This window comes from Eschrichtius robustus, chromosome 7 (genome assembly GCF_028021215.1).
Source record: "Eschrichtius robustus isolate mEscRob2 chromosome 7, mEscRob2.pri, whole genome shotgun sequence".
NCBI lineage: Eukaryota > Metazoa > Chordata > Mammalia > Artiodactyla > Eschrichtiidae > Eschrichtius > Eschrichtius robustus.
In genome coordinates this window covers 11,188,441-11,209,681 of record NC_090830.1, presented here as the reverse complement: position 1 = coordinate 11,209,681, position 21,241 = coordinate 11,188,441, and the positions used below count along the sequence as shown (strand labels likewise).

Genomic DNA, 21,241 nt, shown 5'->3' with positions numbered 1-21,241 from the left:
CAATGATAATCCCTGATTTCTAAAACCACACAGTTCAACAGATAACTGAAAGGCAAAGGAAGTGACATGTATTAATGTGGAAACCAGATGGACTCAAACGTTTAATACAGTATATCAGGAGCTACCTTAATGCTCCTACCAAACGGCTCGTGTGTAAGTGTTACTGGGATGCACCAAGCTAAGAGCCCTGCAATAGTACAGTTTCTTGTCTATCTTACTTCTCTCAACAGACTGCAAGCAAATCTCTTCCCTGCATATTTAAAACAGAAAGATAACAACTGCTATTATGTGATGGCTAGAGCTTTCTTAACTCTTACCAGAAAGGTGTTAACCCAAGTTTTCACATAACTATAACTAACACACTGCCATCTGGCTGACAGGCACTGTAACACGCCATCAATTTTAAGATATTATCATGGTTTTTGAGGTTAAAATGTGGTGGGGAGAAAGCCCTGTTCTTAGGATTGATGAAATAGGTTAACAACGAAATCTGATTGTTACCGTGCTTAAAGGCAACACTTTGAAAAATTCTAGGAAACCTATCCCCCCAGTATTTTTACCTCACTTTCAACACTGAACAACATTTATTTCAGACAGCTGACCACTGAACAACAGGGGTTTGAACTGTGCAGGTCCACTTATACGTGGATTTGTTTCACGAAAGACGTACTGCAGTGCTACATGATCCTCGGGTGGTTGAATCCACAGATACAGATGAGGAACCTTGTATTACGGTGACCGTAAAGTTACGTGTGGATCTCCCACTGCGCAGAGGGTCGGTCCTCCCAACTCCTGTGTTGACCGAGGGTCAACTGTGTTAAGTTTCTCCCAGTTTGCAACATACAAGTACATTCTATGTAGATCCGATAATATAGAATCTTGCTCTAAATCTTTACCGGCAGGTTTTCCTGAATTCTCCGCAGTTGCCATAGTGATTAACCAGAATTAGCTAAGATCTCTACTTATCTAGGGAAGATGCTTTAAACCTGAGAAAGATGAAGAACTGGCTTTCACGCTCTGAATAATGACAGTCATTTTATATAAACCTTCAATAACACAATGGCTTTTAATACTCTGACCGTGAGTTTCTTTGTACAAGCATTTGTTAAATAACTCTGCCAGCCAAGGAACAGTTAAATGCAATAAGGGAAGTCTTATTTAAATAATCTTAACGTAAATACCTGTATAAAGTTAAGCATCCTATCATTAAAAGTTGCCCATTAATTTGTCTAGAGATTTAACATGTGCTCAGGCGTTATCTCAGTGTGTGTGTGCCCGTGGGTAACACCGTATTGTGCATTTGTGTCTAAGTGCGTGTGCCATTAGGAGGGGAGCGGAAGGGAAGGGGAGAAATTGCAAAACACACAAGGACTACTCTACATGAAAACGATTAGTACAAATGTGTAAGTTCTATTTTGATAGTCAAGTCTGAACTCTTCTTAAAAACAATATAAACTCACCTTTTCTGGAATATTTTCAGTAATGATGTCCAAATGCGACAAAGCTGATAAAAATGTACAAATGCTTGTTTTAAGGTTTTCTTCACCCTGAAAATAAATCAGATACACGGAACAGTCATTCAAGGCTGCCGCGAGCCCGTGCACATCAAGGCACCGGGCCGGACGCTTGGGGCCCGGGCCGTGAGGCCGGCTACTCCCCGACGCAGCCACGGCCTGGGTGGGGTTAGAGGAGGAAAAGTGAGAAAGGACAGGAACGTCCCAGAGCCAAATGCCCGCACACACAACACTCCGCAGACGCACGCCCGCTAACCACTCAGGCGAGGAGTAACTGGTGGGGACCGGGGCGAGCTCACTGCAGGGAGAGAAGGGCTGGCTGGAGAAAGGGGGGGTGGGCAGGGGAACAGGAACGAGGAGGAACAGGTGAAGGTGAGCAAGACGAACAAAGACAGGCAAGCGGGAGGCAAAGGCCCCCGTGCGGAGGGGGAGCGGCAGAGCTTAAATGGAGCCCTGCAGCTGCTTCAAACAAGCCTCAACGAAACGCTACTTATAAGAGTGTTCAACTGGAATTCGGAAACCTTCCCAATGATAGTGACTTGGAATTACACATTATTTTAATGATAAAAGACTGACGGACGCCAGGTAGACTGGAAAGAGACTACAGACACCACAGTTCAGAAACTGTTCCAAAAGGCGAATCAGATGATTAATTCCTTTATGTAACCTGTAGTTACTGACTGTCTTCCATGGACCAGTGACTGTGGCAGAAACAGAGGAAAACAAAAATAGATAAGATTCCTGCCTTCCTGGAGCTTACGGTCTAATGGAGAGGAAAGACAAAATCAAACCAGACAATAAATGAAAATTCCCATTATAAAAAGAACTATTTATGTGCTACAAAAACCTACACTAAGGGGATCTAAACTACTCAGGGAGGTAGAGAACTGCGATCTGAAGGAAGAGAAGCAGCTACGCAGGCAAAGAGGAGGAAGAACAGAAGAGGTCAGAGCGGTCCTCGGCCACGTGGGGGGGGCCCCCGATGAGGCAAGCTGTCCGGTAATCAGGCCCTAATGCAGCCCCGCCCAGCTGGGGGGCTCGGTCCCGCCACCTGCTCTGGCCGACGAGCAGCAGGGCGTGATCAGAGGCTGGGAAAGCGTGGGTACACCAAGACGCGTCCTCCTGGAAGGCCCGTCCTTGGAACCCTGAGCAACCACAGAGAGAGGTGCAGAACCAGCGGTGCCCGGCACCTCGGCTGTCCCCACTACTGCAGCCAAGGTGACCAGCACGTGGCCGAAGAAGTCGTTTGCAGGTCCCAGCCCAGTGGACACCACATGCACAACAGCCCAGCCTGGTCCAGTCAATCCAGAAGCTGGAAAAATAGCAGAGTGTTGTTGTTCACACCCCTGGCCTTTGGAATGTTCCAGCAACAGAAAACTGAGCCCATCCATGCATCCATGACTCGAGTGCAGAGGTGGGGACGTGGGGGCACACGGACTGGATGGGGAGGAGGGCACAGACCACGTGAGACCTGCAGGCCACTCAAGACTTCGGTCTTTGTTCTGAGAGCAGCGTTTTAAGAAAGTGGACGACCTGATCACATTTTCATTTTGAAGAACCTGCTCTGGCCTCGGTGTGGAGAGCAGACTGAAAGGGAGGAAGAGGGGACGCAGGTGGTCCACCGAGGGGAGCAGTGCAGTGGACGATGCAGCCTGGACCAAGGCCAAACGCAGAGACGGGAGATGGTGACTGAGAAACACTCAGCCTGGACCAAGGCCAAACGCAGAGACGGGAGATGGTGACTGAGAAACACTCGGGAGGTAAGACCGACAGGATCTGGTCCAGAGTCAGGAAAAGCGCTGAGTTCCCTGCTTTGTGCAGCGGTATAGACGGTGGTGCTGTTCACAATAGTAGAAAAAGATCAAGTTTGGGGCAAAAATAAGGCACCTGCTGTCAGACGTCCAAGTTTTAGATGATTTATAAACATTCAAGAAGGATGTCCGCAGCGGGGGTCAGCAAAGCTTTGTGTAAAGGACCAAACAGTGAATAAAAATACAGCTGTGAGGTCCACACAGTCTGTTGTGAACACTCGACTCTGTCCTTTCAGCTCAAACACAGCCATGAACGATATGTACTGATACATGAACGGACATGGCTGTGCGCCACCAAACGTGGCCAGGCCGGGAGTGGCTGCAGTCAGCCTGATGGAGCACTTAGGGGAACATGTCTGGAAGAGAGAGAGACATTATCGGGTCATTCACATCAGATGATAAGTGAATCCATGACCCAGACAAAACTGACTATAAAACAACAAGGAGAAATTAAGGAAAGAAGGCGGCCCAGCCTTGAGAAGCACTAACATTTAACAGCTGGGGAGGGAAGGAAATGCCCAGAAAGGACACAGAAAAGAGGAAACAGAGGGGCAGGAGGGACCAGGGAAGTGTGCTACTGCACCAGGAACAAGGAGGTCGTCTGCAGCAATGGATGGATGTGGAGAAGCAGGAGGAGGCTGACCACCGACCCTGGCAACAGGGTCGTCAGAGAAGTGACCGAGCTGGAGGTGGGTCCGCTGGATCGAACTGTGGGCGAGGAGAGCATGAAAACCCCGAAACTGTGGCATACAGACACTTCTTTCAGCAAGTCTGGCTCTGACAGGGTAGGGAGATAGGTGATTATAGGCGTCCTCTGCAGGAGCAGCTCAGTGTAAATACCCGTAACAATGGATGAGAAACCATCTGGTTAAGAAGGGGAGACTAGGTATAGGAGAGAGACTGAGGGCTAAGGTTCCTGAGAAGGCAGACAGGAAGAGAAGCCAGAGAACAAGCAGAGGAATTACCTCAACAGCAGATTCAGGTCCTTGATGATAAAGGAGGGAAGCAGTCTTGGGTGGATGTGGACAAGGTATTGGGTTGGCCGAAAAGTTCGTTCGGGTTTTTCCAGAAGATGTCATGCCAAAACCTGAATGAACTTTTCGGCCAACCCTATATATTTATTTGCGTGACTGCTCCTGGGAAGGTAAAGGTATTCCTATGCGATGACTGCTATTTTCTCGGAAACATAAAAGCTAAGGTCACCTGCTTCAAATAGAGGAGGAAAAGGGTGTAGTGGACACTGCCTGTTTTGGGGTATCTATTCTGAATCCCCTTCCAAGTTCAGGGAATTCTTCACCTTATAGGTCTTGTGAGAAGCTGGAAATGCCAGACATTCATTTTCCCAGCCTCCTTGCAGCTAAGAGAAGTCACCTGACCTGGACCCAGAGACGCCTGCCCTGAATGCTGGGTTGAGAACCCGTTACCCAGAGAGGCAGAGCCCACAGAGAACCCACTCCGTGCAGGCGGCAGAGGCGGCAGGCGGACGGCTGGCCAAGGCTGCAGCCCTGCCGCGATGGCACCAGGCGTCCAGTGGGGTGAAGCAATGGCCCTGGTGGACCTGCTCTACGGCACGCCTGTGGCTACAGTTCTGGGAACCACTGAGCCCCACCTTGTTCCTGCGTATTTTCCAAGCTGGATTCTGCAGCTTTCTGGGCATTGTGTAAGCTACCTCACTTCCCCCATTTCCGCTGTCTGTTTTCCATCCCTTTGATTCAATCCGCAAACGTTTTACTTGCTTACAGTGAAAAACCCTGACTGATGTCCACAAGGAAAAGATGTGAAGAGAATATACCAGCTCTGAGAGCTCTTTATGGAAAATGAGAGACTGAGCAGAGTGGAAAAACAGGACGGTACTGGTGGCTTGACCAGGGACAGGAGAGTCAGGGAGGCTGGAAGCACACCAGAGCCAGGGGCGTTCCGTGAGAATTCCTGAGGCAGTGCCCACCCGCTTGAGAGCAGACAAATCAAGCAAGATTAATAGAGCAACAGGTCTGAGAAGCAATGCAAGGAAAAAATGTCAAAGTATGTTTCTTAATTCTGTGGACATGAAGAGGAGAAGGAAGAGACAGGAGAGGAACCCTGGAACAGTGAAGACGAACATGGCTTCTGAAATGAAACAGACATGTGAATTAGAGCTCTGTCGTTTCTTAGTGGTGTGACAAGTTACTTAATCTCTCTGGACTTCAGTTTTTTCACTAAGTAAAATGTAAAAATTCCGACCTACTTTTCAGGATCATTGTGAAGGTGATGCCGCCATGCTTATCGTAACACCCAGGTTTCGGGAGAGGAGCCCGGGACAGTGAAGGACCGCGGTGCGTGCGTGCGTGCGTGTGTGTGTGTGCGTGTCAGGGATTTCAGGCAAAGACACGCTCGTCAATTTCGTGTCATACAGGATGAAGTTTGAAGTGATTATGTGAGAGGGCCTAGGAGGTGGCTGGGATGCAGGGAACCAGCAGAGACAGGGTGTACACAGCAAAGGGAGTACAGACAGAGAAGGACAAGGGACTGCAGAAGGGATCACCACAGTGCACAGTCCGCTGCAGAAAAAGCAACAGTCAACGAGAAAGGCTGCACGGCAGTAAGGAAGATGAAGACAAAGTCAAGGCTGTCTGTGGCTGCACGTGAAGCCCTCAACGTGCGCCTTCTGAAGATGCGGCAGAGCCCAGTGGTTTAAGAAGAGCAAGAGAGAAAGGCGAAGACACTCACTCTCGAAGTTTAACAGAAGGAAAAGAAGACACTAGGACGATGGCCAGATGGAGGAGAAGTCAACAGAGTAAGAGTGAAGAACTCAGGGTGAAGTCCCAGAAGGAAATGCACATAAGGACACAGATAACAGATGAGGAAGAGAGAACAAGTTTCTCCCCCTGAAACAGAAAGGAAGAAACAGAAAGAGATACTTTTCACACACAGAAGGCAAGGTCATTTACCGAGAAAGGGAAGGGTGAACTTGGGAACCAGCAGAAAATACTCGAGGCAAGTATTTAGAACTGATGTTTGGAAACAACTTGCTATTTGTCAGGAAGCCCGCAACTGCAGACTCTTATCACTAATCTTAGTACCGATGCCTTAAAAATGATTTTCAAGATATAAGAATGCTGGGGATGGGGTGTCAGAGGTGAGTGTGAGGCTACAGAGGAGGTAAGAATGGAAACGAACTGACACTTGCTTTTGGCTGGGTGGTAGGGGTTCCCTTCTACTCTCTCTGCTTTGGTTATATTTGAAATTTCCCTACTAAGAAATTCTTTAAAATGTGAGGAATGCATTTAATTCCTCACCATTCTTAATTCCTCATCATTCTTTTTTTGTTGTTGTTTTTTTTACTTTTTTGGCTGCAGCCTGCAGCATGTGGGATCTTCGTTCCCCGACCAGGGATCGAACCTGCGCCCCTGCATTGGAAGCACGGAGTCTTAACCACTGGACCACCAGGGGAGTCCCCGATTCCTCATCATTCTTATCTCTAAGATCAAACAAAGACACTGCTTGGTAAATAAACGTGTAGAAGGCACCTATTTCCCTTACTTCTTAATAACGGAAGCCTTTTCCATCTTTGTTTTGTTGGAATAGAAGAACTCTCAAATAAAAATTATGCTGTACTCAAGATAAATGCCAGGGCTTTCTGTCTCCTAAATTAATTCAAATCCTGCAAAACACAATTTAGGATGTCAGCACGTTAGGGGCAGGGCAACTGACAGCCAGAAAACTATTAAAGTGAAACAATCTCCTAGCATAGCTAAGATCTTTTCTTCATCAAAAAAAATTATGAAAAATCTCCTTTACTTACGTAAGAAAAACAGTCCCAGAACTTCGGAAGAAATTGAGGGAATTTATGAAGAATCAATATAATAATCCATTCTATAAAATATTTTATGGATGCTTGATTACTGATGAAACCAGCCTGGAAAATCTTGTCAATAATTCTATTCAAGAAATTCTGAGAAAAATAAAGCACACAAATTAAACTGTTATGGTCATTGATTTTAAAACACTTATTTTTATTGAGCTATCACTGACATATAATGTATACGTTCAGGTGTACAACACGTTGATGTGATGGTACATTTATCTAGATCGCAGTACGACTACCACCTTAGCAGCACCGGCCTCTATCATGTCACATAGTGGTTTGGTTTCTTTTCTGTGGTGGGAAAAATTAAAATCTATTCCTTACCAACTTTGAAAATGGTTACTAATTTTAATTAAGAAACAGTCACTATTTAAAAAACAGCTTAAAGTTTTATCGTGGCATATGAGACTTTAAACGGTTAAAATATTACAATAAAATACTGAGGGGGAAAATACATTAAATGGGGCCATGTAAATCAGTTTCCAATTTATTTCTACAACACCTAATTGCCTTAGTATTCTATTAAAAAAACTTCTGAATAAACTTCAGTTTTAAGAACTAAAGTATAAATTTTAAGCAGATGACTTTCTCAATTTTAAAGTAGCACATGACAGTTTCTACGACATAGTTTATTCATATGAAAACATTATGCTTAAATGCACGAATGTAATAAATGTTATACCTGATCGAATCTGGGGAGAAGTACAAGCAGAGTCTGCCATATTCGGTTTTTCACTCTATGTTGTTGAGAATTCACATAGTATCGAGTTCTTGACTTGGACACCAATTCATCCTTGTGGGGGGGAGGGTGGGACCAATATTAAATTACCTACTGAATTTGTGATTAATGAAAACAAAATCAACGACAACTTCAAGTTTAAAAAGTATAAACTGGGCATAGGAGCCTGTTATACTCCAAAAGGCAGAAGGATAAGAAAGACACTTTCTTATGATACTTTTTCCAAGTTTAACTTATCTGCTTTTTTTTTTAAAAAAAAGTTTTATTATTCTTAATTAATTAATTAATTAATTAATTTTTATTTCTGGGCCATGCCGTGCAGCATGTGGGATCTTAGTTCCCTGACCAGGGATTGAACCCATGCCCCCTGCATTGGAAGCGTGGAGTTAACCACTGGACCACCAGGAAGTCTAAACTTACCTGCTTTTAAAATGAGAAAAGGAACCATACAAATTTACATAGTAAAAAAAGTACTTGAAAATATACTTCTCTTTCCTTGTGCCCAGTTAAGGGGGAGACATGGGGTCACAGGGGTGGACTTTGCGCTAAAAATTTCTTTAAGTTTATCGTATTTTAGTAAATAGTGACAGATCTGAAGAAAATATATTAGCAAGGGAATATAATGCCCCTTGATTGTGTAAGTTTGGAATAATGGGATCTGCAATTTGATACAAACACCACTAAGACAGGGGCACCTCAGTAAATGGACAGTGCAATGCCATCACCAGACACAAGGCAACAGCAGCACGGAGTCCTTCTACATTAGCAGCGCTCTCCCCGGCTTTAATGGTCTGTGCTGTCTAAATTCAGCCAACTGCCAGGTTTACTTCTGTTACGTCACTGCTAGTGCTTGAACTGCTAAGTTAAGATACTTTAAGGTAAGATAAAGCATATTTACTTTTTCTAATAGCTTGATTGCAAGATCTTCCATAAACAACTTGTGAGACATATTTGAGCCATCTAATAAACACAGGAATTTGACAGCACAAATTCTCACATAATGGTCCTCTCTTTTAGTACTAAAAAATATAAAATGATATACATTTCAAAATTAAAAGATACATTAGATATTAATTTCAAAATATCAAAACCTTCCAAAGTTTTCTAAAATTAAGTAGCTTCATATTTAATGACAATGCATTTTAAATCAGGATAGACAGTGGAAGATAACAAACAAATACATCAACAGGAGATCCTGTACACAAAGTCTGGATGAGCACAAATTCACCCAGACTTCTGGAAAAACAACGCGCACACTACCGATACTGGGTCAGTAATACCTTATCTGTGGACAAAACAGATCACAGCTCATGACACTGTTCCTGGAAGAGGACCACTGACACCTCCTGCTCAGGGGCAAGAACACACATCAACACCTCGACGCTGTCATCACTGTGCACTCTAAGTGCACGTCTCCAAGTGAAGGGCAAACTCAGAAAGCACTCACTGCGTGTGCTGAGCGTCCCAGCATTTTCAGTATCCAAATGGGGAAAAATAAATTCACTGAAATTGTTAATTAAGTATTTCCAAGTTCATTAAAACTATTATAATGTGAATAAATGTCATTTTAATTTAACAATATCTGTCTAGTAGAGATCAAAATATTCTGGAAACGTCAACTAAAAAAATTTCACTTATTGTTATACTATAACCAGCCAAGAAAACAAAAAATTAATTAAAATAATTGACAATGAAAAATGTATATATTTAATGAAGAGAGGCAGATTTAAAACATAGCTATGACTCTTAGAATAATAAACACTTTGTGGTAACTGTACACAATTGTCATTTGTTTTCCTAAACAAACTCTAAAATCAAAGTGAATCATGACAACACAATTTATTATCTTCTTTATAAACACCTATGCACAAAGTTTTGAAAATGATGTGAGAAAATAAAAACTTTTAAAAAAGCTCCAAAAAAATTATTTCAGCGGTTAGATAAGAATAGGCTTACCCCAGACATCAAAACTTTAGGGCCTATTCCAACAGTAATTTTATTTTTGCGTGAGCATAGTGACTTGTTAAATAGTGGATTTTAGCCAAAAAAAAAAAATAAACTATGTGCGCTGATGATCACCCCTCCACCCAAATAAAGAAGAGGGATGGGGATTGCATGTTCCCCACAGTTATTTCCTTATTTATGCTGGACTTTGCACTAAATTTTTTTTAAGTTTATCATATTTCAGTGAATAGTGACAGATCTGAAGAAAATATATTAGCAAGGCAATATAATTTCTAACACAATTTGGAAGGCTCATGCAATACCTTATACAGAATGTTTCTCACATGATGTTGTATTTTGAATGCCGCATTTATATCAAGATATGGAGGACCCACCATACTTACTTTTCAATAACCATGTTCGCTGCACACTCATGCCCAAGATTTTCTATGAAGGTCTGTACATCCTGAATAAGTCTTTCCATAAAACACATGTGACAAAGAACAACAAGTTTTAGAAGAAAAAAATGAAAGTCCCAAATTAAAAATTAATCAATATTCTTCTAACTGAAAGCCTTAAAATAAAGACCCAATTCTACCCAGACACTTAATGTAAGTTATGTGAGGCTGAAATAATGGCATCTTTTACCTTTGATCACGCCGAAACACTGTTCCAAATATACACGCCTCATAGACAAGTTCGCTGTAATTTTTAGCAGTAGATAAAGACACATTTGAAGCAGAAACTATCCAAGATTTGCAGCAATAACTTATCAATATATTGAAGACTCCAGTTTTTATAGTAGACATTTCAATTATCCTGTACATAATCTGGAATGAAATAACAATAGTTACTTTATCCTTTGACCAATTTTTTTCAAAAAAAAAAAAAAAAATTCATGTTGCTAAAAACTGTTACTTGAATGCCTTCAAATGGTAGTTTCAACGTAACCATAAATAGAGTCTAAAAAATTAAAAATTCTTTACTGTTTGCAAGATGCTACCCATTCACAGAATGCTAATTTTTCATTTCTTAATACTAAAAATAAATAAAATTTTACTGATACTGATATTCACCCAGAACTATCCCAGAGGAACAACTGCCCAGAGTGATAGAATGAAAGGGAGAAAAAAACACCTCACCCTTGACATTTTCAGTTTTCTTTGCACTTGCCAGGGGCCTCCCTTTCCTCAAAACAAAAGAGGCCCCACTCTCTAAGTGCGTACCGTGGGTCAGGAAAGGACACAGAGACAGCAGGGTAATAAATGGATTTATTTTCCATCTTCCCCTTTGGATAAGGAGTGTATGTGAATCTGAGGCATGATGGAATTCCATCACCGTATGTTCCCTACTACGTATCAGTGACTGTCAACACAAATGCCTCCAGAAACCAGAAAGACCTTTGGATAGGTTATATTCAGAGAACTATTTCCTTGAACAAGAAAAGCAACAGCACAGATGCACTGACACATGGCACATGACGTTTGCCCTCAGGGTCCAGGAGAAATCAAGCCATGGTCTGGAATGGAGCAAGAGAAAGGGTGTGCCCCACCTGGATGGGCCAGGGACCAGTCACCGCCAGGCCACTGCTGTCATGTAGCAATGACCAGTGCTGCCAGATCATCCAATTTTCCAAGAGAAGAGGAAATACAGATTTTCACGCAAAATTCCCAATTCTTAAAAGCTGGCAACTAATTCAAAAAATTTTAATTTGATTATATGAACCAAATATGTTTGTAAGGCAGATGTGGTTCATGGGCTACCGCTGTGCACCTACTTCTTTACATCTAACAGATTTTCTTGTTCTTACTCATGACACTGAAGAAGGTTCAAAATATTTACTGACTGAATAAATAAATAACAACAAATCTAATATGTAATTACAAATATAACTGTCTTCTTCATGTGCTACAGGTCACACAAATTAAAATGAAAACAAAAAGTTCCCTCTTTTTTCTAAAATCATCAGATTCACAGAAACAGAAAGTAGAACGGTGCTTGCCAGGGGCTGGAAGGCGGCAGGGGGGCGGGGGGGGGGGGGGGAAGGGGAGATGCTTAATGGGGACAGAGCTTCAGTTCCACAAGGTGAAAAAGTTCTGGGGGTCTGTCACAATTATGTAAATATAGTTAACACTACTGAACAGTACACTTAAAAATGGTTAAGATGCTACATCTTATGTTACGTGTTTTTCAATCCCAATTTTTAAAAAAGTTACCTCTTTGATTTTGAAATATGCCTGGCCCTTGATTTTTGCAGCAATGGTAAGAACTTTGGGATCAAAAACAAACTGAACAAAAGCTTTTAAATTAGACCAGAATACCAGCTGAGTGTTGCTTAAAGAAGCTATGATTTTCCAAGCCATGTCAAAAGACACTATGCAGAGAGATTCAGAGGAGGTCAGAAGCTGGTAGGGAAAAAAAAAAAAAGAAAGAAATACATAATTATCACAACTTCAGAAACTGATGGTCTGTTCTTATGGTTATTCTTCAATTCAGGTCTCACTGTATCTTACCTTGGGAACCAAAATTTTCATGCAGTGGAACACAGGTAAAACTTGATCAGAGGGAAGAATTGTGAGGGCTTCTAGTGCGGACTGCAAAGTCCTTACTGGCATTTGAACAGCAGGTAGAATGGGTTCCAGAATTTCATCCTCTGAGGCTGGTATAAGGGTGTGATATTTCTTCAACAAGAAAGAGAGGCAGACCCACTGATCATGAATATATTGTGCAACTATTTTCCCCCATCCTTGGGAAGATGATGACTCTTCAAAAAAACTGAGACAAAAAATAAAGTCACTACCCCATCCTTCTTTAAGTCTGTCTCAATTTCTTTTGCAGGTAGTAGTACACTATCCTTACAAGGGGAGAAATTAAACAGTCATTATTAAATATCCTGTCTACCAAAAAACAAGGAAACCGCATAAACCTCAATTTCCTAACTACACTGAAAGTAGGTACTTGCACTCACTTTAAATGATTCACTGAAAACTAAATGCAGAAAAGTTAATGGGTTTCCAGTAATAGGGATGAATAATTTGATAATATGTTATCATCCTGAATGAAGCCTCATCTTGAAGCTTCCGTAACCCTTCACGTAAGGTTGAGCGATCACTAATTATCTCAATGACTCAAACAAAAATGGATTTTTAAACATTAGCCAAAAAGATGCCTTTCATGTATATGCTGCTCTCCAAGGGGTGAACACACCTGCCGTCCTCCTCTGTGTGGGGCTTCTGCAGCGTCTGATTGAGCTGGAGGGAGGAGAGGAACCTTTCCGTGGCTCCCGCATCCCGCGAGTCCAGCTGTAGCTCTGGCTTCTGGTCAGTGGCCTCACACACCATGGCCAAGGCAGCCATACTAACAACTCTCTGAATCTGTCTACCCAGCGTCGGTTCCTGGGGAGGAAATGGGACAATCTTTTACTGAACATAAGCAAATCCTAACCAATAAGGACCTGAGCTCCCAGTCTATGGGAATCTCATGCCCTGCTTTCCCTCTTCGTGCCTGCTACTGAATATCAGAGGAAATAAAAGGAAATCCAATATACGTCACTCAGTTTACCATTTCTGTACAGACTGGTGGCAAACAAACAAAGTGGCAATAAAAATTCAGCAATTCAGACTAAAAGACAATGTGGATACAACGTTCCTATGGGTGAGTCTTATTTCAACTGTTTGGCTAAAGTAGACTTAAAAAAAAAAAAAAAAAAGACTCCTGGCATATATACAAACAACCCCTTCAGTCAGCTGTACGCTGCTGTTGACACAGCACAGCAGTTAAGAGCCGGACTCAAACCACATGGCCTAGGTCTGGACCCTGGCTCTGCACTTACCACCAGCTGACTGTGGACCCACTACACCTTGGTTTCCTCATCTGTAAGATGGGGACAGTAACAGAATCTACTTCACAGGATTATTGTGAAGATTAAATAAATCGGTTATTTCACGTAAAGCACTTGGAACTCTACAGGCAGGAACAGAAAGGAGGAAACCAAGACAGCCTGGCTTTGAGAGAGAAAGTCAATAATCTCAACCAAGAAGCCAGGAGAGCAGGTAAGAACCTAGATAGGGAAAATACTTCCCTGAGAGACCAAAGCAGTTCTCCCAAATACCGCCCACCAGTGACATCTCTACAGAAAGGAACCTTCTACTACTTATTTCATACCTTCCCTCACCACCACCACAGAAAATCAAGGATCTCTGCAGATAAATTTTACTTAGCAACACTGCCAATATAGGAAATAAAATTTAGGGCTACTTTTGAGCCAATACGGTCCCTATTAACCTTAAAGTAATTCAGTGAATTAGTAAAGAAAGTAAGCCAATCTTTAAAAATCCCTGTGGTATGGTTCACAATTCTGGTCTACGTTCAAAACTCACAATGTCCTTTTGTAACACTAATACACTAATATGCAGTAGACAGGATGCTGAAATATTAATCAGTCCTCCTTGTAATTTTCTTTTAATACAGTTCTTGAAAAGTACTTTAAAAATTAGATTATTAAAGCAATCAAGTAGCTATTTTAATGAGCAGCCCAGACTAGACTATGATTCAGCTCAAATTTTTAAAACCCTTACCATGTGCGTTAAGTGAAAACAGCTAACATTTACTGAGGACTTTCTATGTGCCAGGTACTGTTCTAAAGGTTTACCATGCGTGAGCTTGCTTTAATTCTCACATCAGCCTTATAACCCTTATTTCGCAGGTACAGTAAATGAAGCACAGAGAGGTTAAGTTAAGTTCCCCAAGGTCACAAAGCTAGCAAAGATAAAGCCAGGATTCACAACCAGGAAGTCTAACTCCACAGCCTGTGCTCATAACCACTATGCCTTACTATATCATGTTTCAGAAATGCCTCTAGGTCCTAAAATCTAGTGGAGAAGACATATACACATAAATTATTCCAAAAACAAGTAAGATGGAAAAAAAACACAAAGATGGAGGCATAAAGAGCAACAGATAAATGAAGAAAAGAATGAGACACTGACCAAATTTCATTTAAGAGAAAATGTAACTTGAGCTGGGACGAAAAGGATGCCCCAGATACTGACAAGCGTTATGTTGAGGGGAGGGCGCTCTCAGTGGAAGGCCCAGACACAATGAAAGCCCAGATGAGGCAGGATATGGCACGTGCTTGTGATCTGTGAAGCTCCCTATGGTGGCCTAGCGTGACTGCAGCATAGGGGGCTCTGTGGAAAGGAAGGGGAGACGCTGTGAACAACTGGGCTAGAAAATGAGGTAGAAATCCAAGCAGGGAGGCTCTGGACACCGGACTGGTGTACTTGGACACATTAACATGTCCCTTACTGGTACCCAGGCAAAAGACCTAGTGAAAATCCACTATCTGTATCTAAATGATTTTACGATCGCAGTCACCACACCTTTGTTATGTACCTAATATTATGATAAGTCCCAATCTTCATCAAATATTATGAACAAGTGATACTGTTTTCAAAATTAAATTTCAGCAGATGCTTTTTATGTATCAAAATATTGTCTAATAGTCAAATATGTATTCTGTGTATGCCTTACTCAACATAATTACAAGCCTTGAAGCAAAGAGGATTACCTGTCCACGGGCCATCTCTTGAAGGTGCCGAATGGATGCGTTTTTCAAAGGAGAAATAACTCTCCAAATAGGGTTGCCTCTTTTCCACCCAACCTTCAAGTGGAGATTTATAAGTTCAGTTAATACCATCAGGTACAAATGGCATCGATCCAGATCTGAAACCTAAGAGAAACCATAAGACACTTAACAAGCAAGGTTCATGGTTTTCACAAAGCTATGAGAGTTCAGGCAGGAGATAAGTTAGTTTATCTAAAAGTACTGAGAGACGACATTGATGAGAGGAGAAGTCCCCTCTGCCAAGAAGCCTTCCATCAACTCCCCCGGCAGAGCTAAGCACGTCCTCCTCTGTGCTTAGACGGTGACTCTGCATTCAGCACGACTTACCTCAGCTGGCTCCCCACCTTGATTATGAGACCCTGGAAGGCAGAAACTATGTCCTACCAATTCCTGCATCCCAGGCTAACACATCATAAATAATCACAATAACAAGTGTAGCAACTGCCACTGCCACTTCCTTTGCTTCAGGCAGTTGTAATACTCCATTCTCACAAGGAATGGCCACTGTTCCACTTTCCTGAGACTAAGTTCAGAGAGGTTAAACAACCTACCCAGCATATCAGAGCTAGTAAGCGGGATGGGGGGCAGGGAAGGGGACAGAATTAAAGGCAGGGCTTCTCGACTCATAGACACAGGCAGACTGGGTTCGGTCCAGCTCTATCATCACCAGCTCTGTGACCTACCGCAAGTGACCTAACCTCTTTGGGCCTCAGATTCCTTACCCGTAAAATGGGGAGGGTAGTATCTCTCCATCACAGGGTTTTTGTTGAAAGAATCAAGTGAGAGAAAGCATTCTGAAGGGACTGGCCCTGAGTGGTAGCCTTGCTCATTATCGCTGTGCCAATCACTCTACCCTCAGGCTTCCGTGGCACACAGGAAGCAGAGAATTCATTCAGTTTATCAGTTTCTACTGAGCAACGCTTAGATGCCAGGCGCTTTGCCGAGCGCTAGGATACAATGCAGAGAGAAGGAAACAATGCCAGGGCTTGGTGCCAAGACTGAACACAGGGGGTGAGAGTGAGGGATAAAGCTGCCAGGATTCCCAAGTTTTAGGCTTGAAGAAACCGGCTGGATCATGTACATCCACCGAGAAGGGAACCTGGGGCGGGGGAAGGCGGATAACCTCCTGCAGGAACGATACGGAGTGCAGTTTTAAATAGCGTATATGGGGGAAACTCAACCGGAGTTGTCAAACGGCAACTGGCTGAATGCGTGCTCACCTCCGAAGGTCAGTCTGAGGCAGAAACGAGTGTGAGGGGCCCTGGCATAACTAAAGCTGGGGATGCCGATGAGGTCCCCTAGACAGGAGAGAACGAGAAAAGGAGGGGCCCGGGCCAACCCGAAAAACGCTGACTTCCAAGGCTACGCAGCAGAGAATGGACATTCATGGGAGTAACGGCCGGAGGGATGGGAAACAACAGGAAGATGATGTCATAAACGCCAGCGTTTCAAGGCGGAGGCGTCAACAGTGTCCACTGGGGCGGAGGGGGGTCCAGAAAAACACGGTCTGGAAAGCATCGCCAGGTGCGGGACAAAGGAGCCACTTCTACTCAGAGGAGCTGAGGGGTTTGTTTACAGACCAGCTCACAAAGGGAAGGAAACAGGGTACCAGAAGGAATGCGGAATTGAGCGGGTTCTTGTTAGGTGAGGGACCCTTCAAGCTGTTTCAACGCTCGCGGAGAGAATCCAGGAGGAAAGGAGAGGTGAGAAATACAAGAAAGAGAGAGGCTGATCAACAGGGTAAAGTCGCTGAGCAAATGGGAGAGGGTGAGATCCAGACCGCCTTCCTCTCCTGTAAGGGAGGGAAGGCGGGGAGGATGGATTCAGGGGTGGGTGAGGCAGACACAGGGCAGTCTGAAGCGGGGGTGACGCCGGCCGAGGCTGCTGTTTCCTCTGTGAAGTGAGGGGGACGGTTCAGCTCTCCCTGATTCACGGCCCCGTGCGGGTAGCTTGAAATCAACCACGGAAACTGATAAACACTACAAATCAGGGCTTTTCCCCCAAGAGCCAGTTGTTAGATACTGACCATCACGCTGCTGAGGGGAAGGAAAATGCGGGAAGAGATTTTTATTAAACTCTAATAAGCTACCAAACAAATGTGCTTAATTGGGAATTCTAATACCTAATGTATTAAAGAGTGGATTTTTCAAAATAATTTTAAACCATTATATAATGAGTTTACTTTTTAAAATCTTTCCATCTGAAGGATAAAATCACATTAACCTTTCCCTTTTTAAAGCAAATTTTAGCTTCAAATTCCAAACAAACGAAAACATTTATGTTATATAATGGGTAATGGGTTCACTGTACTTCTTTTGTGTATGTCTGAAAACGTCCACAATAAAATGGGAAAGTAATACTGATAACAATAAAGCGATATTGGAACAAAACAAGAAAAGTTACATCTTAATTAAATGCCTTCTTGGAAATGTAGGTGTAGCAAAACTACTATTAACAATTGTTTACGAGAAATGCAAAAGAGAAACACTCCCCCCTCCAGAGGATTTTTTCTTTGCCTTCTTATCACAATAACTCAAGTCTTTCCGTATAAAACTTGTCTTTTTATATTTTCACACTTGCTTATCAGCTATCAAACAAATGTCCTTAATTGGATATTCTAATAAAAGTTGTTAGAATTAGTATGTTTTCTCACTCTATTGACAATCTAATGATTGTGAGTGCTTCAACATTTGTCCCTAGAGATTTCAAACACCCCCAAAATTAATAATAGGCATTTCTATAAAATTGATATTTTCAAAATATTCTTGAAGAAAGGGAGAAAACTTTCTTTCAGATGTCCTAGAAAGAACAAAGTGTGTGGACAGTAAAGACAGAGAAGACAGCTACATTCACAGAGCACCTTCTTTACCTCAGATCAATTGTTCCCAGCTCTAATTGCATTTCAGGATCACGTACAGAGCTTAAAAAATATGTGTGTATTGATACCTGATACCCAAATCTGCCAAGTCAGAATCTCCGGATACTGGGACCAAATATGCATTCAATATGCTAAGTACTTCAAATGTGTTTTACCATGTGACATTCTCTAAGCCCTAATAAGCAGATGTATTACCTCCACTTTGCAGATGAGGAAACTGAGGCTCAGAAAAGCTACAACTTTCCCAAGGTCAGTTATACAGACTGAACTGGAACTAGGAGACTCCAAAGCTTATATTTTTTTCTGCTCCCAAAGGCCGCTTTTTGAGAAACTATCACGTTAATTTTCAACTTAATACAGTGCCTGCCAGTCAGTAATCACTCAAAATATTGGTGAAAAGACTGAAAAGTTACTCCAATACATACTTACACTACTTAGCTCCTTCATAGTAAGTCTTCTGAGAATAAATTCCGAAATGCTCTCTGTGGCAGACATGACAAAGTTCTGAAGAAGAGTACACACCTCATCTGTAGGCGCAACTAAAATGATAGAAAAAAGTTTATTTGGTACAAAGTACACCCGACAGTCTAGTAAAAGCTCACCTATGTTAAGCGTATACATGAATCACTTACCAAAAATGAATTCTAACGATATAATAGTCATTAATACCATGGGGATATCTACAATTAATCTTAAAAATCACTCAGGCGTTTTAGTTCTGGATACGATGCAACAAAGACACACTGCCCTCTCTCACTGAATTCAGCTACAAAAACCTGGACGGAATATTCGAAACAGCCATTTGAAGACTCTGAAAGGCAAAAAGCAGCAGATGGATTCAGAAAGAAGTAACCCTGAACAGCAGTGAGTTTGCTCCTGTCCTCCTACAGACTGGACCCAGATGGAGAAGCGGTCAAGAAAGTGGGCAGCAGACTGGAAGCCCACCTTCTGGTCAGGGAATGAAAAAGGAGAATCTCAGAGAACCGGACGGTGAGTACTTATGAGATTCCAGAGAGGGAGGCGCTCAGGAAAATGGCCCCAGCAAGTGGCTTATGAAGTGCTGGGCTCACCCCTGAGCTGCTAGGCCTGGATGTGATACTATTCAGCACGTCAAAGACTTTCAGAACGGAACTAACAGACAACTGCACAGGTCCCAGCCTGACCACCAGATGGAACACATGGGGCACAGGTCAAGATAGCACTGCAAAGGACATGGAAACAAAACTGACAGTGGATCCAGCACCCACAAAAGCTGGAACATCAGGAATTGAGGCCTAAACCAAGCCAGGCTGACTGTCTGCTACACAAAAATATCAACATTGTCCACCAAGATCCAGGGTCTCACAACACAATATTCAAAATATCTAGGATACAATCGAAAATAACTGGGTATATGAAGCGTGAGCTATTCCCTATCTCACATGGGAAAAGAATCCACAAATGAAAACACCAAGATGATGGTGATATTAGAATAACCTGACCAAGACTTTAAAGCAGCTATTAAAAAATGCTTCAACAATCAATCAACACATACTCTTGAAACAAATGGAAAACCAGAAAGTCTCAGGAAAGAAATAGAAGATATACACAAAAACCAAACAGAGATTTTATCACTGAAAGTACAATAACTGAAAAGTTTAAAACTCACTGGATGGGATTAATAGAAAGGAGATGCAAGAGAAAAGAATCAGTGAACTTGAAAACAAATCAATAAAATATGCAATCTGACACGGTATAGCCAAACTGCTGACAACCGAAAACAAAGAAACAACCTTGAAAGCACAGAGAAACAATTTATTACCTGGGGGAAAAACAATGTGAGTGACTACAGAGTTCTATTGAGAAACCATGGAGGCCAGAAGCAAATGGAACACTTTCAAATTGCTGAAAGAAAAGACCTATCAAACCAGAATTTTATATCCAACAAAAATATTATTCAGAAGGCAAAATAAAGACATTCTCAGATGAAGGGAAACTATGAGAATTCATTGCCAAGAAACTTGTTACAAAAGAAATATTAAAAGACATTTTTCGAACAAACGGTATACAATGCCACAGGAGAACATGGAACGTCAGGGATGAAAGAGCAAAAGAAACTGCAAATATCTTAGTAAATACAACAGACCAATCTCTTGAGTCTTTAAAATGTGTCTGATGGTTGACAGCAAAAAACATAACATTGAAACAAAACAAAACAAAACAAAACATAACATTGTCCAGTAGGATTTTCAACAAGAGTAAATGTAAGATAGCTGTAATACATGGGGGAGAGGAGGTTAAGGGACCTATAAGGTAGTAACATTTCTATGTTAATTTTAAGTGGTAAAATATTAATTCTAAGCTGACTGTAAAAAGTATGTGCATCATAATCCCTAGAGTAAGAGATAAGTCCATAATTATAGTTGGGTTCAACAGTCCTAAAATCAGCAAGAATACAAAACTGAAAAACACCATGAAGCTCTTGAATACAATTGACATTTATAGAACACTCCCCCCAACGACAGCAGAACACATACTCTTTTCAAGTGTACGTGGAATAGTCACCAAAATAAACCATACCTAGATCATTAAATAAACCTTAACAATTTTTTAAAAGTTGACATTGTACAAAGTATGCCCTTTTGACTAGAACAGAATTAAATTAAAAAGCAATAACAGAAAGACAACAGGAAAATCTCTAAATACATTTCCAAATAATTCACGGGTAAAAGAGAAAGTCTCAAAAAAAAAAAAAAAAAACCAGAAAATATTCTTAACTGAAAATACAACATACCAAAATTTGTGGGATGCAGTTAACAACAAAACCTAAGAAAATTCATAGCATTAGATGTCATTTTAAAAAAGAAGAAAGATCTAAAGTCAATCATCTAAGCTTCCACCTAAAT

At 41.9% G+C, this 21,241-nt stretch overlaps 1 protein-coding gene across 1 annotated transcript in view; it reads right to left on the bottom strand.

Moving 5' to 3' along the window:
* TARBP1 (TAR (HIV-1) RNA binding protein 1) overlaps positions 1 to 21,241 on the bottom strand; it is a 63,263-nt gene that overhangs the window by 9,439 nt on the left and 32,583 nt on the right. The window contains exons 13-23 of the mRNA XM_068547595.1: positions 18,786 to 18,895; positions 15,422 to 15,583; positions 13,060 to 13,247; positions 12,366 to 12,627; positions 12,069 to 12,257; positions 10,501 to 10,682; positions 10,257 to 10,328; positions 8,807 to 8,927; positions 7,852 to 7,962; positions 7,107 to 7,256; positions 1,461 to 1,547 (exon numbers count right to left, since the gene is read on the bottom strand). Of these exons, the coding sequence (XP_068403696.1) occupies positions 1,461 to 1,547; positions 7,107 to 7,256; positions 7,852 to 7,962; positions 8,807 to 8,927; positions 10,257 to 10,328; positions 10,501 to 10,682; positions 12,069 to 12,257; positions 12,366 to 12,627; positions 13,060 to 13,247; positions 15,422 to 15,583; positions 18,786 to 18,895 (1,634 nt within the window). The remainder of the gene's footprint in view (positions 1 to 1,460; positions 1,548 to 7,106; positions 7,257 to 7,851; positions 7,963 to 8,806; positions 8,928 to 10,256; positions 10,329 to 10,500; positions 10,683 to 12,068; positions 12,258 to 12,365; positions 12,628 to 13,059; positions 13,248 to 15,421; positions 15,584 to 18,785; positions 18,896 to 21,241) is intronic.